This window comes from Salvia miltiorrhiza, chromosome 4 (genome assembly GCF_028751815.1).
Source record: "Salvia miltiorrhiza cultivar Shanhuang (shh) chromosome 4, IMPLAD_Smil_shh, whole genome shotgun sequence".
Lineage (NCBI taxonomy): Eukaryota > Viridiplantae > Streptophyta > Magnoliopsida > Lamiales > Lamiaceae > Salvia > Salvia miltiorrhiza.
In genome coordinates, this window is record NC_080390.1 from 30,911,170 (window position 1) to 30,925,633 (window position 14,464).

Genomic DNA, 14,464 nt, shown 5'->3' on the forward strand with positions numbered 1-14,464 from the left:
GATCGAGTAGAGGATGGGCTTTTGGGTTGGCTGGACTTTTCTTGGTTTTTTGCTCCCTTCTTGGTTTTTTGCTTGGCTTTGGTTACGTCCTTTTTTTGTTGGTCTTGCTTTGCACTTCTTGGTGCTGATTTTTGTTTTCCTGCTTTTGTTGTCGTTTGTTTTTTCTGCGCTTGTGAGCCGGGATTATTTAGGGGTGATGGTGAGGCCGGAACTTCTGAAATAATCCTAACTCCGCTTACGAACGCTGGGTCTTTTAGACGAGTACTCTTTTTCCTCTTTAAGGTTTCCCTTGTTGGGTTTTACTTAAGGAGGTTTTAATGAGGCTCGGCCCTTAGTCTGCTCTCTTGTGCTCTCAAGGGTTTTTTCTAGGTTTTTCTTTTCTTTTAATAAAATTCCAATTTAATTAATTAATAACTTTTTTGAGGGGATCTTGGGTACACCCGGGTGTACCGTACAACCGGGTTATATCTTCACTTAAACTTTGACCTGCACCCTGATTTGAACCCATATCTTAACCTAACCCATATAAATAATACTCATTTTGGGTACGGGTCAACTCGGTTGTACGGTACACCCAGGTATACCCAAGATTTTGTGTACTTTTTTTACGACAATAATTAATTACTTGATCAAATAACTTAAAGTCCAAGTTCTCGTGAGTAAAAATAACAATTGTCGTGAAAAAATGTACTAATACTTTTGAAACATTACATTTCTTCATATAAAAAATTACTTTTTCTTACAACAATATATAATTACTCGACCAAATAACTAAAAGTACAAGTTTTTGTCGTGAAAAAATGTAGTAATATTTTTTAACATTACATTATCAATAATTACTTTTCTTAGGACAATAAAAATAACAATTGTCGGTAAAATAAAGGTAATACTTTTAAAACATTACATTTCTTCATATCAATAATTACTTTTTTTATACAACAATAACTACTTGATCGAATTACTAAAGTACAAGCAGTAATCACTATGACCTAATTAGAGTGTGAAATTGTTGGTGGATATGAACAACTATAGGCCTGAACTCCACATCGCGCAGCAAAGCCGTCGAGACAAGTTGAGAATTCAACAAGATATTTATGCCAACAATTTTAAATATTGTACTCAAACCAGTCTGGTATATCTATATGGAGTATATTTTTGTGCTTGGTAAAAGATGAAAGCTTCACGTTACAGTGGATTCATAGTAAATCCCAATCCCAGATTCATAAAAAGTTAAAAATTGTATCAAATCACTGCGCAATTAAGGAGGGTGTATTCAATTCAGATTTTAAAAGATTTCTTTGTATTTTAAAATTCCATAGGTATTCAATTCAGATTTTAAAAAATCCTTAAAAATCTGTTGGTATTCAATTATGAATCTTAAATATCCATCTAAATCTTATGATATTGAAAATTTGTAGGATTCTAATATATCATAGACTTTATAGAATTCTTAATACTCTAATATAAATACAAAGCCCCTCTAGAAATCTCACCTCTACGCAAAAGATTTTGATATATTCTGTCTCTCTGTCTCCATCGAACGTGAACAAGAAAGAAATACCAAGTATATCAAAATTTTCAACTATTTTCGTTCCCTTTTCTCTCGATTTTTTTGTTTTTTCCTCTCAAATATTGATTGAAAGACCCGTTTTCTTGATGAATACACATGATCTGAGCAAAAGCAGACACGGTAAAAATATATTGTGAGACTATTAATTTACTTTTCATCGAAAATATATTTCAACTATTTTCGTTCCCTTTTCTCTCGATTTTTTTTCTGTTTTTTTCTCTCAAATATTGATTGAAAGACCCGTTTTCTTGATGAATACACATGATCTGAGCAGAAGCAGACACAGAAAAAATATATTGTGAGACTATTAATTTACTTTATCTCGAAAATATATTATCAAACGATTTGGTTAATAAATGGTGTCTTTCACATAATAATTTGTACAGAAAAAAACTTTAAAATTGGGCTTGGTGGGGGCTTAAGACCATGCGTATTCATCAATGAATATGATTTGCATACTCATAACATACAATAACAATTGGGCGTTTCCATAAACTCAAAAGAAAATCTAGAGGCCAAATCCATCCCTTTTCCCACAAAAAGAATCATATGTGCAGTAGTTACATAAACATTTAAATACAATTTACACACTAATGAGGAAAATATGGATAATTAGAATCATTGACTATGCAAGATTCTAATGTATTTTTTTAATTACATTCACATTTTTGGTATACATTGTGTTTGCATTTTTTATTGATGTTTTAGAAAATGTAAATGAATTAGGGAGTTTGGATAACTGATTTTATTTACAAGCATGTTGCATATACAGTTGATTGCGTACCAATTTGTATTTATTATATTATATTTTTTTTCATAGACATTTTTTATTATAACAATCTATAGACTTATAAAGTCTATGGAAACACAGATAAAATAGTCTAACAGAATCTGCAAAACTCTATATAGAATTAAAACAATCTATGAAATTTACAGAATTCATAGATTATAAAAAGTCTGTCAAAATCTTTTAAAATCTGATTATAAAAAGTCTGTCAAAATCTTTTAAAATCTGAATTGAATACACCTCTCAAAAGAAGCAGGGGAGAGAGAGAGAGAGAACATCTGTAAGACGAGTATATCAACATAGGCTCCGAACTGGTCAACCAAGATTTCGCAAATCACCAAATTTCCCATTATAACCGTGTAGTTGAAGGCTCTCTGGTCCGTATGTTGAGAAGTCACTATATACATAGATTTGCTTTAAGAATGTGACTTTCCAAAGTTCTTTCTGATCTCTGCGATTAGGGGTGAGCATCGGTTCGGTTCGGTGCAAAACCGAACCAAAAACTTAAAATCGAAAATTGAATCGATCGTTAAAATTTCGAAAATACCAATTAAAAATTGTAAAATAATGTAAAATACACAAATTTCAAATGTCAAATCCCCACAACATGAACATGATAAATAATTATATATTATAATTGTGAATTAGGGTTTTAGTTTTAGGTTAAAAAATTAGAAAAATAATTATATATTATAAAATAATTATATATAATAAAATATTAATATGTATCTGTTCGGTTCGGTTTAAAACGAACTAAAAATGGAAACCGACACCAAATCGAAAATTTTCGGTTTTACTTTTCAAAATCGAACCAATAGAATTGGGACCAAACCGCACCAATCCAGTTCGGTTCGGTTCGATTTTTAGTGTCGGTTCGGTTTCTGCTCACCCCTATCTGCGATCATACATCAAAAAATGGAAGTGTGGAGAGAGAAAAGAAAGAGAATGGATGAGAAAGACAGGCATTTCATGAGAGAGAGAGAGTACTCGTGAAGGAGGCAGTAGAATGAGAGAAAATGAAAATTAGGATTTAACCCAGGTCATGACAGTGGAAACCGTGAGAGAGAGAGAGAGAGTCTATTTTTTAAAATTTTATTGTTAGGGGTATTTCTGACTTTTCGCTCAAAAACTGGCCATTTTTTAATATTTTTATTTCACAGGCTAAATTTTAATTTCACAATATGAAAGTGGACAATTCTATATATTAACTCTTTTAATTGCATAATTACAACTAATTAATTACTCCCGTATTAAATTCTATCTCCTACTTTATCACTTTATTATTACACACTTAAAACACTAATCTACAACTCCTTAAATCCCGTGCCGAAAAAAAAATGTATCATCTTAATTGGGACGGAGGGAGTATTAGGTAACGCGGAATATTCTATAATAAAGTGTAAGGCTAATTTTCATTATCAAATGGTTTAAATTCATTTAATAACTATAATTATCATTAGTGATAATTAATGTGAATTAATTAGGTAACGTGAAGTTGAAATACTCTATATTACACTTTATACAACGTTAAAAATTTACGTTTTTATATTCACAATTTTATTGAGTATTGATGTTAATTATATTATTTTATTTTTAAAACATATTTTGCATTTGTTTATATATTGATTATACATAATATCTAGATTATTTATTTAACAATGTCGTTTAATTTCGATGGTCACCGTACATCGCACAAATGGATAACTAGTTTCCTTAAGTATGTAGGAGGCACCACAATCCAAGTCCTTCAACATGCTTGTCAAATCTCTTCCAAGAAAGACTTTTAGGAGGTATTTATATATTTGCAAGATTGATATAATTAAATATTTTTATTATCAAGAGTATGATTTTTCCAATCTCATCCTTTCAGTGGGATGAGAAAAAAACACCGCTTTAATATACAATTAAATTGTTAGAAGATTCCACTGCACCCTCTTCAAATTTCGTTACTCACTCGATGTTTCGCACACTGCATTGAGCTCTCAACACGTACTTGACAAACTGCAACGAGAGCCACTGCTCAGCCCTCGCGACTCACGAGTCAATACTTAAGAAGGAAAAGAGAGTCTAAAATGAATGTTTAGAAATATTGACCAGATATTTAGAGTCAGAAAATAATAATGTAACTACTGAAAGGTGATATTATCTCTAATGTTTATTTAATGTATGACTTCGTCTGTTGAGAATTAAATTTTAGTTAGGTTCTTATTCAATGTATGATTTCGTCTGCTGGGAATTAAAGATTATCTTTCAGCCGCATCTATATGTATAGTATCTATGAATAATAAATATTAATTAACTGCGTAAACTTTTTAGTATTAAAGAGGATCCCATCCGCTTTTATCTATAAAGATAGATGGATTGCGACAATTTTTAGAATGTTGGAGTTCAAGGTGAAAAATTCTGAGCCCAGAGATGATGGCTGCGTTGAAATATTTGGCAGGAATTGTTGGGCCAAGTGGCTATGGCTCCAAAACTACTGCTCAACAAGTTGCTGATGATTGCTTCTCCTCCATGCCTTCATCTCATCTCACTGCAATAGTCACTGGTCAGCCTCTCTCTCTCTCTCTCTCCTTTGAATGTTCATAGTAATATATTCATGGAAAAGGCGGTTAATTTAAATAATTCATGCCAAGAATCACGTTTTCAACAAAGATAATGTTTATTTCACTTATGCATATTGGGCATGCATGCATGGAGTTTTGAAGAAGTTATTCATTGTGTTAAGGTATTTATAACTACAATTTTGTTTAACATCATGAAAACAATGATGATATTGCTTCTCATGAGATAATGTTTACACAAATTTATTCAAATGATGGATTGTGTGATGATTAGGCGCGACGTCGGGGATCGGTAAAGAGACAGCAAGAGTGCTTGCCAAGGGAGGTGTGAGAGTGGTAATTCCAGCAATGGATTTGAGGGAGGGAGAAGGAGTCAAGGAAAGTATACAAAAAGAGAGCCCAGAAGCTGAGATAATCATATTGGAGTTAAACTTGAGCTCGTTTGCTTCAATCAAAAGATTTTGCTCTCACTTCTTATCTTTAGGATTGCCGCTACACATCCTCATGTAATTTAATGTTTTCTCTTATGTTGCTTATTTTACTTTTGTTTAATTTGTATCAAAAGTATATTGTTTTCTTGCAGAAACAATGCTGGCATAATGTCGCGACAACTGGAATTTTCTGAAGACCAAATTGAGCTTACTTTTGCAACAAATTATTTAGGTAATCGTTTTCTATTTATTAAGTTTCTTACTTTAATTAATCAAGAAACATGAAAAAAAAGAAGAAGATTGAAATATATTTTGTATTTTTTGAAGGCCATTTTGTATTGACAGAAATGCTAGTGGGGAAAATGGTGGAGACAGCTGCAGAATCTTGCATAGAGGGGAGAATAGTGAATGTCTCCTCTGCGAGTCACAGTTGGGTGGATAGCAAACACTTTTGCTTCAACGAATTGCTCCACCCTAAAAGGTATATATATGGTAAATAAGAATGATTTTTTTTTTAAATAATACATTCGTGTGACCATTTTGAAGGAAACATAAATTTTGTCCACTAATTTAATAAAACACTAAATCTGGCCATTTTTTTACGTTTTAAGACAGTTTTGCCCTTAATTAGGACGGATTGAATTTGAATTTACGCACGAGTTAGGTACACTTGGCACTATTAGTGCCAAAAATACCAACAGAAAATAATAATAATAAATTGGTACACTTGGCACGCATTCACTATTAAAATTAATGCACTTGAAAATAAAAAATCACTCCTCAAATGATGCATCTACCATAAATCTTCACAGTCAAAGGGCTTTGAGCGGTTCCCTGTTCTCACAATAATTGGTTAACATAAAAATTACTTCTCATGATATTTCAATCGAGTGCATTTTATCATGAGAAATGAGAATATTGCATTGAACACATGAAATTACTGCACTTGCTATGAAATTAAGTGCACTAAAAAAATCACTCCTCATGAAATTCCAACCCGAGTGCTCTGATCCATTTATCCACTAAGGCAATGCATTCATCGTAGATAATGGCGATCCGATGACCGAAAATAATTTGACATTCACATTTAAGAAAAGGATTCTTATTTGAATATATAATTATTATAGAGGGAAATCTTATTATAACCCTCTTTTATAAAAACATAAGTTTTATAGCCCTAGTTTATAATAGATAAGTTATATAGCCATTTTAAGTTTAAAAAACTATAACACCCTTTGACTTTTTTGTACTCGATGGTGTACTCGATGACACCATCGAGTACTCGATGGCGCCATCGTGTACACCATCGAGTACTCGTGGTGCCATCGTGTACACCATCGAGTACTTCGATTACTCGATAGTGTTGTAAAAAATCTTCATTTTTTCCATTACTCGATGGTGTACACGATGGTGCCATCGAGTACACCATTGAGTACTCGAAGTTTCAAAAAAGTCAAAGGGTGTTATAGTCTTTTAAGCCTAAAATGGCTATATAACTTATCTATTATAAACTAGGATTATAAAACTTATGTTTTTAACAAAAATGACTATATGTGATAATTCCCACATTATTATATGTATATTTCACCGCATGTAGCATTTACAATAATATTCATCGAACTTCATATCAAGTTTATTTAGCACTTTTGTACCTTAATTGCAGCTACAGTATCATGAAAGCTTATGCTCAATCAAAATTAGCCATCATATTACATGCCAGGGAACTATCAAGACAGCTCAAGGTACAAAACTGACCAAGAAAATTAATGAATTTACATTTTGATAAAATGTTCATAAAATTAATGCACTTCACATATAAAGTAATTGTATTACGATAATATATTAAACGTATAATATTATTGTAGTGCGGTTATTTTATACATTAAGGGTGCATTCACTTTGATGGATGGGAAAATGAGGAATAACAAAAATTTATGCATTTAAATGTCTCATTTCTTTTTCCACATTTTAGACAAAAAGAGAAGTTCACCATTTTTCCTTCCTTATTTTCACTTCAAGGAGGGATAAGAAATTTTAATTATCGTCATTCACACAATAAGAAATTTTTATTCGAACTCTTTCTCATATATATATACTGACCGGAGTAAGTTCCAATGAGATTGCTATTTTTCGTGAGATCGTGAGACTAATAAATAAGGCAATATATATTATTGAATAATGCAGTATATAGTGTTGAATAACGATATTCAAAAAATTAGTAAAATTTCCCGCTCTCTCCAAAATTCGAACTTAGGTAAAAAAATTCCTCCTCTAGATAAATATCAATCATAGGATACATTAAATCAACACTTACAAATCTCACCACATATAAGGGATCTCGTTGAATTACTCCCCTATTCTGACCTATGTTTCTTTCTTCTTCTTCTTCTTTCTTAAGGCAAAAGAAGCAAATGTGACCATCAATGCTGTCCATCCAGGGTCTATCGGTACCGGAATTGTGAAAGATTTCAAAGTCTTGCATTTGCTTTCAGGCATATAAATATTCCCACTTTTTTTTCTGTGAATTAATCATGTGATTTAATTTGACTATCTTTTTTCATTTAATGTCCAACAAGCATAACTGAATCCCACATTGAAATATTTTTTCAGGTTTTCTCGGTTCTATGCTCTCCAAATTTCTCAAGTCAATACCACAGGTTAATTTATCTTGTTTTCATCAAATATAAGTTATAACTCATCAAGATTCATGCTAACACACACACACACATATATATATAGAACGGGATCGAGAGTATTTTTTAAAACGCACAAGGAGTATTTTTTTTATGTACACGCTTCTATATTTGAAATATAATTGACGTACATTTTTATCTTTTTGTACATGCATTTCTATAGATTTTAATTTGCACAAAACATGCACATTTTTCTTTGAAAAAAATGAAGGGTTAATTGCCTAAAAATACACGAGCTATACTCAAATTTTGGTTTTTGACCAAATCTATTTTTTTGGTCAAAAAATACATAAACTTTTATATTTTTGGAATTTGACCGAAGCCGAAAGTTCGTCGGCTAATAAATTAATTGTCTGAATTATGATAGGCAATCCGAAGGTACCATTAGAAAGCTCTTAATGTTATCTTTCTAATGATACTTATATTGTTGGGTTTTGATAATCGAAAGTGGTAAAAAAAATGGCATGAAAGTCGAGGTCACGAAACTCTATATTTTTTTCTTTTTTTCGACCATTTTTGGTTACCAAACCCCAATAATATAAGTATCATTAGAAAGATAACATTAAGAGCTTTCTAACGGTACCTTCGGATTGCCCATCAGAATTCAGACAATCAATTTATTAGCCGACGAACTTTCGGCTTCGGTCAAATTCCAAAAATATAAAAATTTATGTATTTTTTTACCAAAAAAATAGATTTGATCAAAAAGAATATAGCTCGTGTATTTATAGACAATTAACCCAAAAATGAATTGCAATTTATCATTTTGTACATGTACCTTTATAGATTTAAATGTCACCATTTTTTTTTTGTACATGCACTTTAATTATTGAAAATTTAAGCTGTATTTTATCTTTTTTGTACATGTATTTCTATAGATTTTAATTTGCACTAACTATTTTTTTTTTCGTACATGCACATCAAGTTCAAAAAAAATTATGGAACTGATTTTGCACCCAATTAAACCATAAATTAACATGCACTACAATATATATTTAACATCATTACTTTATCAAACAACAAGAAAACATCCAATTCATTTCTCGCACAATAACATCAAATTCACAAAAATTATTGACCAATATTCTCAACCATTTTGTATGCTAATGAAAGAAAAATTAATGTGAAAACATAAATAAACAACAATAAGCAAAAGAAAAAACCGTATATGAAAATCTGTAACCCATAAAAATCGGCACTACAGATAACACACAATTACAAATTGACATATTTAAATAAAAAAAAAAAAAAATTAGTCTGAACCATTACAAATTCAAAATAAATGAACAAGATTGGTTCTACGTTCTTACGATAAGGATAATTTTTATTTGAACTCATCTCTCTATATTTATACTCCCTCCGTCCCAATAATGAAGACACACTTTCCTTTTCGGGCTGTCCCAATAATGAAGACACATTTCTATATATGGAAATAATTAGGGCTCAACTATAACTAATTAATTGAACCTTAATTATGGTACAAATTAATACAAAATCTTAATTTACTCATTTCAGTTCACCCCCTCATTTCTCTTCACTCCTTAACCCGCCGCCCATCTTCTCCCCCTTCTCGGCGGAGTCGCCGCCGGCGAGCCACCACCACCGCCGAACACCCCCTCACCCCTCTATCTAGAGTCACCGCCGTCCTCATCTCCTCGTCCCTCTTCATCTCCAGACCTCCTTGTCCCTCTATCGCATCTTCATCTCCAGATCTCCTCGTCCCTCTGCCGCGTTCTTCCTCTGAATCGTCGCCGCCTTCCTCTCCTCGTCCCTCTGCCGTGGTGGTGGTGATGGTGATGGTCGGCGGCCACCAGATCTTGCGCCACCAGATCTGGAATTTCTGCGCTTTTCTGGAATTTCTGCGCCACCAGATCTTGCGCCGCCCCAGATCTTGCGCCACCATCCTCCGACCTTCGAACGCTCCTCCGGTGAGCCTCCAACCGCTCACACACACTGACCAATTTTTGGAATTTCCAATTTTTGGAATTTCAATTTTTGTTTCCAATTTTTGGAATTTCGACTGGAATGGTTTTCGACTGGAATGGTTTTCGACTGGAATGGTTTTGGAATTTTTGGAATTTCGACTGGAATGACAATTTTTGTTTCCAATTTTTGGAATTTCGACTGGAATGGTTTTGTTTGGAATGATAATTTGCGATTTCTAGTTTTGATTTTTTGAGTTCGATTTTCGGAGGTGGTGCCGTGGTGGTGGTGATGGTCGGCGGCGGCAGTGGTGGTTGGAGAAGATGACAGAGAGTTGAGAGTAAAGTAAATAAAACCCTTAATTAACTCTCAATCAAATACACTAATGATGTGGGCCACAACACTTTATTCTCTAAATTACCCCACCTTAACCTCCGTGCCCAAATGAAGTGTGTCTTCATTATTGGGACGGAGGGAGTATATAATAAGAGAGGTTTCAAATGAGAATTTTTATTTAAAATGAGAACGGAGAACCATTCTCAACCCTTGGATTATGAAATTTATGATGGATGTATCATCTTGATGGATGAATGCACCATTTAGATTTGAATCTTGGAGGGAGCGATTTTTTGTTTTTTTTCATTTTCTCCGGATGCAGTTAATTGCACAACGAATACATAATTTTAGACGTCAATGCAGTGTTCAATACAAAGTTCACAGTTCTTATTTTAAATTGTGGTTTCATTATAACCAACACTTATAAATATATATACTCAAATCGGGTGTGGTTATCAGATAAGTACATTTTTCGTGAGAACATCACATTTTCCAATAAATATAATGAATTCACTATTAAATTTAATGTATCTGAAGAAAAAAAAAATTGCTCCCTCCAAAATTTAAATCCAATGTTACATTTATTCATCAAAATAATTTATCAAAATAAAAATTTACAATTGAAGAATTAAAAATAATTATTCATTCTTAGTTTATTTAACTAGTATTATTTGAACATCTCCCTACCCAAACCTCCTCTTCATTATATATAGTTATTTCCCCAAGTGTTAATATCTCTAAATAACCATTTTACTTAACAAAAGGTTGCTATGAACCACAAAAATAAAAATATATTAATTTTAATCAATTTGTATGTAAATATACTATTTTACCCTTAATGAAAAAATAAATAAATAAATAAAATTAAAAAATATAATTGAAACCCACCATCATCATGGCACCCTCCCCCCGCCCCCCCAACTGCCAACTGCCACCACCTCCCCTATCCCCACAAATCTCCTTTGGTCTCCCCCTTCCCATCCCCTCATTCCACTGAACCCGCTTCAACTTTTGTTACTCATTCGATGTTTGGTGTAGGGTGCGGCTACAACATGCTATGTCGCATTGAGCCCTCGACTAGCTGGCGTAAGCGGCGCGTATTTCGCAGACTGCAATGAGAGCCACTGCTCAGCCCTCGCCAGTGACGACAACATTGCTCGGAGCCTTTGGAAACAGACACATCAACTCATCAATAATTGGGAAGGAAAAGAAAGTCAAAATTAAATGATTAGAATATAACATCTGTTAAGGTGAACTAAGCTCTTGAGATGAGAATAGAGATTTCATTTCATTATGAAAAACTGAATTACAAAGAGAAATTTACACAACTATATATCTACAGAAGTTGTGAAGAAGAGAGAGACTGTTACAACAAACTACAACTAATTGTGTAACTACTATTTGACACGTGTGCATAGCTGCTGTTGCTCTTTACTGTTATTCCAATGCTTCAATACTCCCCCTTTGAGTCCTAACCAGGAGTGATGGCTACCAAATTGAGTTTATCACGAAAAAGACTAAAGCGCGTATCAGCCAGTGGTTTAGTGAATAAATCTGCGAGCTGTTCATCAGAGGGAACATGCCCCACATCTAACAAGCCATCCTTAATCTTCTCACGAATGAAGTGTACGTCCACTTCTATATGTTTAGTGCGGGCGTGAAATACCGGGTTTCCAGCTAAGGCGATGGCACTGATATTATCACACCATAGCTTTTGAGGAGATGTAAGAGATATACCAAGCTATGTACACAAAGCATGGAGCCAAATGATGTCGGTGGTAGCAGTAGCCATACTCCGATACTCTGATTCTGCACTACTACGTGAAACAACATCTTGATTCTTGGCAGCTCATGTGACAAGATTGGACCCCAGAAATATGCAGTGGCCGTCAGTGGAGCAGCGATCATCTACACAACTAGCCCAATCCGCATCCGAGAACCCCACTATCTGAGTAATATGAGAAGATTTGAAGGCTAGGCGAAGATGAAAAGAACCTTTAAGATACCTGAGCATCTGTTTGCAAGCAATCCAGTGATAATTTGTTGGTGCAGAGAGAAATTGACTCAATTTGTTGACTGCATAAGCAATATCGGGCCTGGTGATAGTTAGATATTGCAGCGCCCCAATGGTGCTTCTGTACAGTGTGGGATTATCAAATAAGAGACCATCAGCCTTTGACAACTTGGTGGCAGGTGTCATAGGTGTAGAGCAGGCTTTGCTATCCAACATCTTGGCTTTTGTAAATAGCTCATGTATATATTTGTGTTGACACAAATAGTAAGTACCTGCAGCAAACACAACCTTTATTCCCAAAAAATAGTTGACTGATGCGTCTTCGACTTTTGGACCATTTGACCCTATTTTTCTCTTTGTTTATGTCAGTTCAGGTCTGTCCAGGGGAAAACAAAGTTGTTGAGGAAGGAAGGTCCAATAGAGCGGAAACCGAAGGAATGTGGTTGGAATGGGCATTACCAGGCCCAGATTGCAATGTTATGTTTACCAGCATGGAGCTTCGGCTGCAGTACCTCTACAGTCTAACTTGGGGCATGGGAACCTGAAGCAACCCACCTGGTATGAATCAAACCGAAGGAAGCAATCCGCCTGACCACTACAATGAGGAGCAGACAGCCAAAGCCAGGAAAGGAAAGTAAATCTCGGGGATTTGGAGGAAGCGAACGGAAGAAGGAGGAAGGAGCTAGAAGCATCGAAAAAAAGGGAAAGGTTGACTACAACAAGCAGCTGGAAACTATCTTCAATTGGATCAATCAAGGATTGAGCTAAAGAAGGAAAGAAGATATCTCGATGAAGATATGAAGCTGGCGCAGCTAGGGTTAGACCTTTACCATTCGGCAGTATAAAAGAAGGGTGGTGTGCAGAGTGAAAGAACTTCTTGGCACTTTTGAACTCTGTTTTATTTAGTTTATTACTTTAAACCTGCCGTGTGTGGCATCCAAACAATTTTACATTCCAGTACTATTTCCTATTTCCGTTGTGTTTTCATTCGAACAAGATTCAAGGCTCGAGGCCGTAGGTATCATTTCTATTAATCAAGTATTTCCTTTTTGTTACATGATGTGTTTAATTTATTTTGCATTTATGAATTCTGCTATGTGTGAGTAGTTCCTTAGGTGAGGTTTTAGGGGTGGAAATAATTGTTGTCAACATGTAAACATTCGTGAGGCATTTGTTCTTTCGGTTGAGTCTCGTGGTTCCGGAAGGACCTGTTCGAAACCATGGGCAGTAGGGGCCTAACGGGTGATCTCCGTTCGGTAAAACGCTGCCCATGTCAAGCAAAGGCCAGGGTATACCAGGGCGTGACAACTGGTATGCCCACGACCGAGTAGCTGAGCAGCGTCAACAAAAAGCGTTGTAGATCCGGAAGGTGGGGAAAAGATTGATGGGATACACTGTCCTTTCTCAGTCTTGGGCTTCTCTAGAGACTATCCATCAATTGTGACGAGGCATAAAGCCATGGTTATCAAACGAGGAAGGTAACTTCTGCGCTGTAGCATGTCTATGACTGGTCGGCTAACAAGCCGGAAATGGTTGTGTCCAGGAGGCATGTGTCACTCAAAGTGCAGAGTTGGGGACCTCGGGAGAGAAGGTTGGTGAGGGTCATACTTGGTGAGTAACGGGTATGACTACCATCTAAGGAGAAGTGAAGCACTGCCTTGTGACCGGGGATTGTGTGACCTTCGGACCAAGTGACCACAATGGGATCAACCATCCTAAATGTGAAGTATAACCCTTTGAAACGCCCCAATGTCTTTGGGCCACGCCTTGGGTTTATATGGATCATGGACGGATCATCAGTATGCCTATGACCGAAACGAATGTTGACAACAGTTATGACCTAACCGAATAACCTCACCCCTTTGTTATTATTGATCTTGTTAATTTCTTGTGCAGAGTATACAGATTGAGACCTGTGACACCTCAGTTTGTCGTTGGAGAACAAAGTAGTTCATCACTCCCTGTGGGATTCGACCCTACACTTGCCACTAAGACTTGTTTCTTGTTTTGAGACGTAGGAGTGTGTATTGTCTGTATCGGGCATACACAAGTATTTTGCTCGCACCGTGTCATTGACTCATCCAAGATTCTTAACTGAAAACTTATGATGAAGATGATCAACCACAGCAGTCACCACATTAGCATC

General features: G+C 34.9%; 1 protein-coding gene across 3 annotated transcripts; it reads left to right on the forward strand.

Moving 5' to 3' along the window:
- The first annotated feature begins 4,720 nt into the window (after positions 1–4,720).
- On the forward strand, positions 4,721–13,380 carry LOC131023741 (short-chain dehydrogenase TIC 32, chloroplastic-like). 3 transcript variants are annotated; one of them, XM_057953305.1, is made up of 10 exons: positions 4,721–4,905; positions 5,196–5,427; positions 5,505–5,584; positions 5,680–5,833; positions 7,016–7,094; positions 7,751–7,844; positions 7,963–8,009; positions 11,343–11,554; positions 11,647–12,582; positions 12,688–13,380. In XM_057953305.1, the coding sequence occupies exons 1-8, from the start codon at positions 4,773–4,775 to the stop codon at positions 11,526–11,528; spliced, it is 1,005 nt and encodes a 334-aa protein (XP_057809288.1). In that variant the 5' UTR covers positions 4,721–4,772; the 3' UTR covers positions 11,529–11,554; positions 11,647–12,582; positions 12,688–13,380. The 3 variants fall into 3 exon arrangements, with proteins under 3 accessions (XP_057809288.1, XP_057809287.1, XP_057809289.1); XM_057953304.1 differs by having other exon boundaries at positions 11,343–12,582; XM_057953306.1 differs by having other exon boundaries at positions 11,343–12,582; positions 12,693–13,380.
- The last annotated feature ends 1,084 nt before the right edge of the window (positions 13,381–14,464 follow it).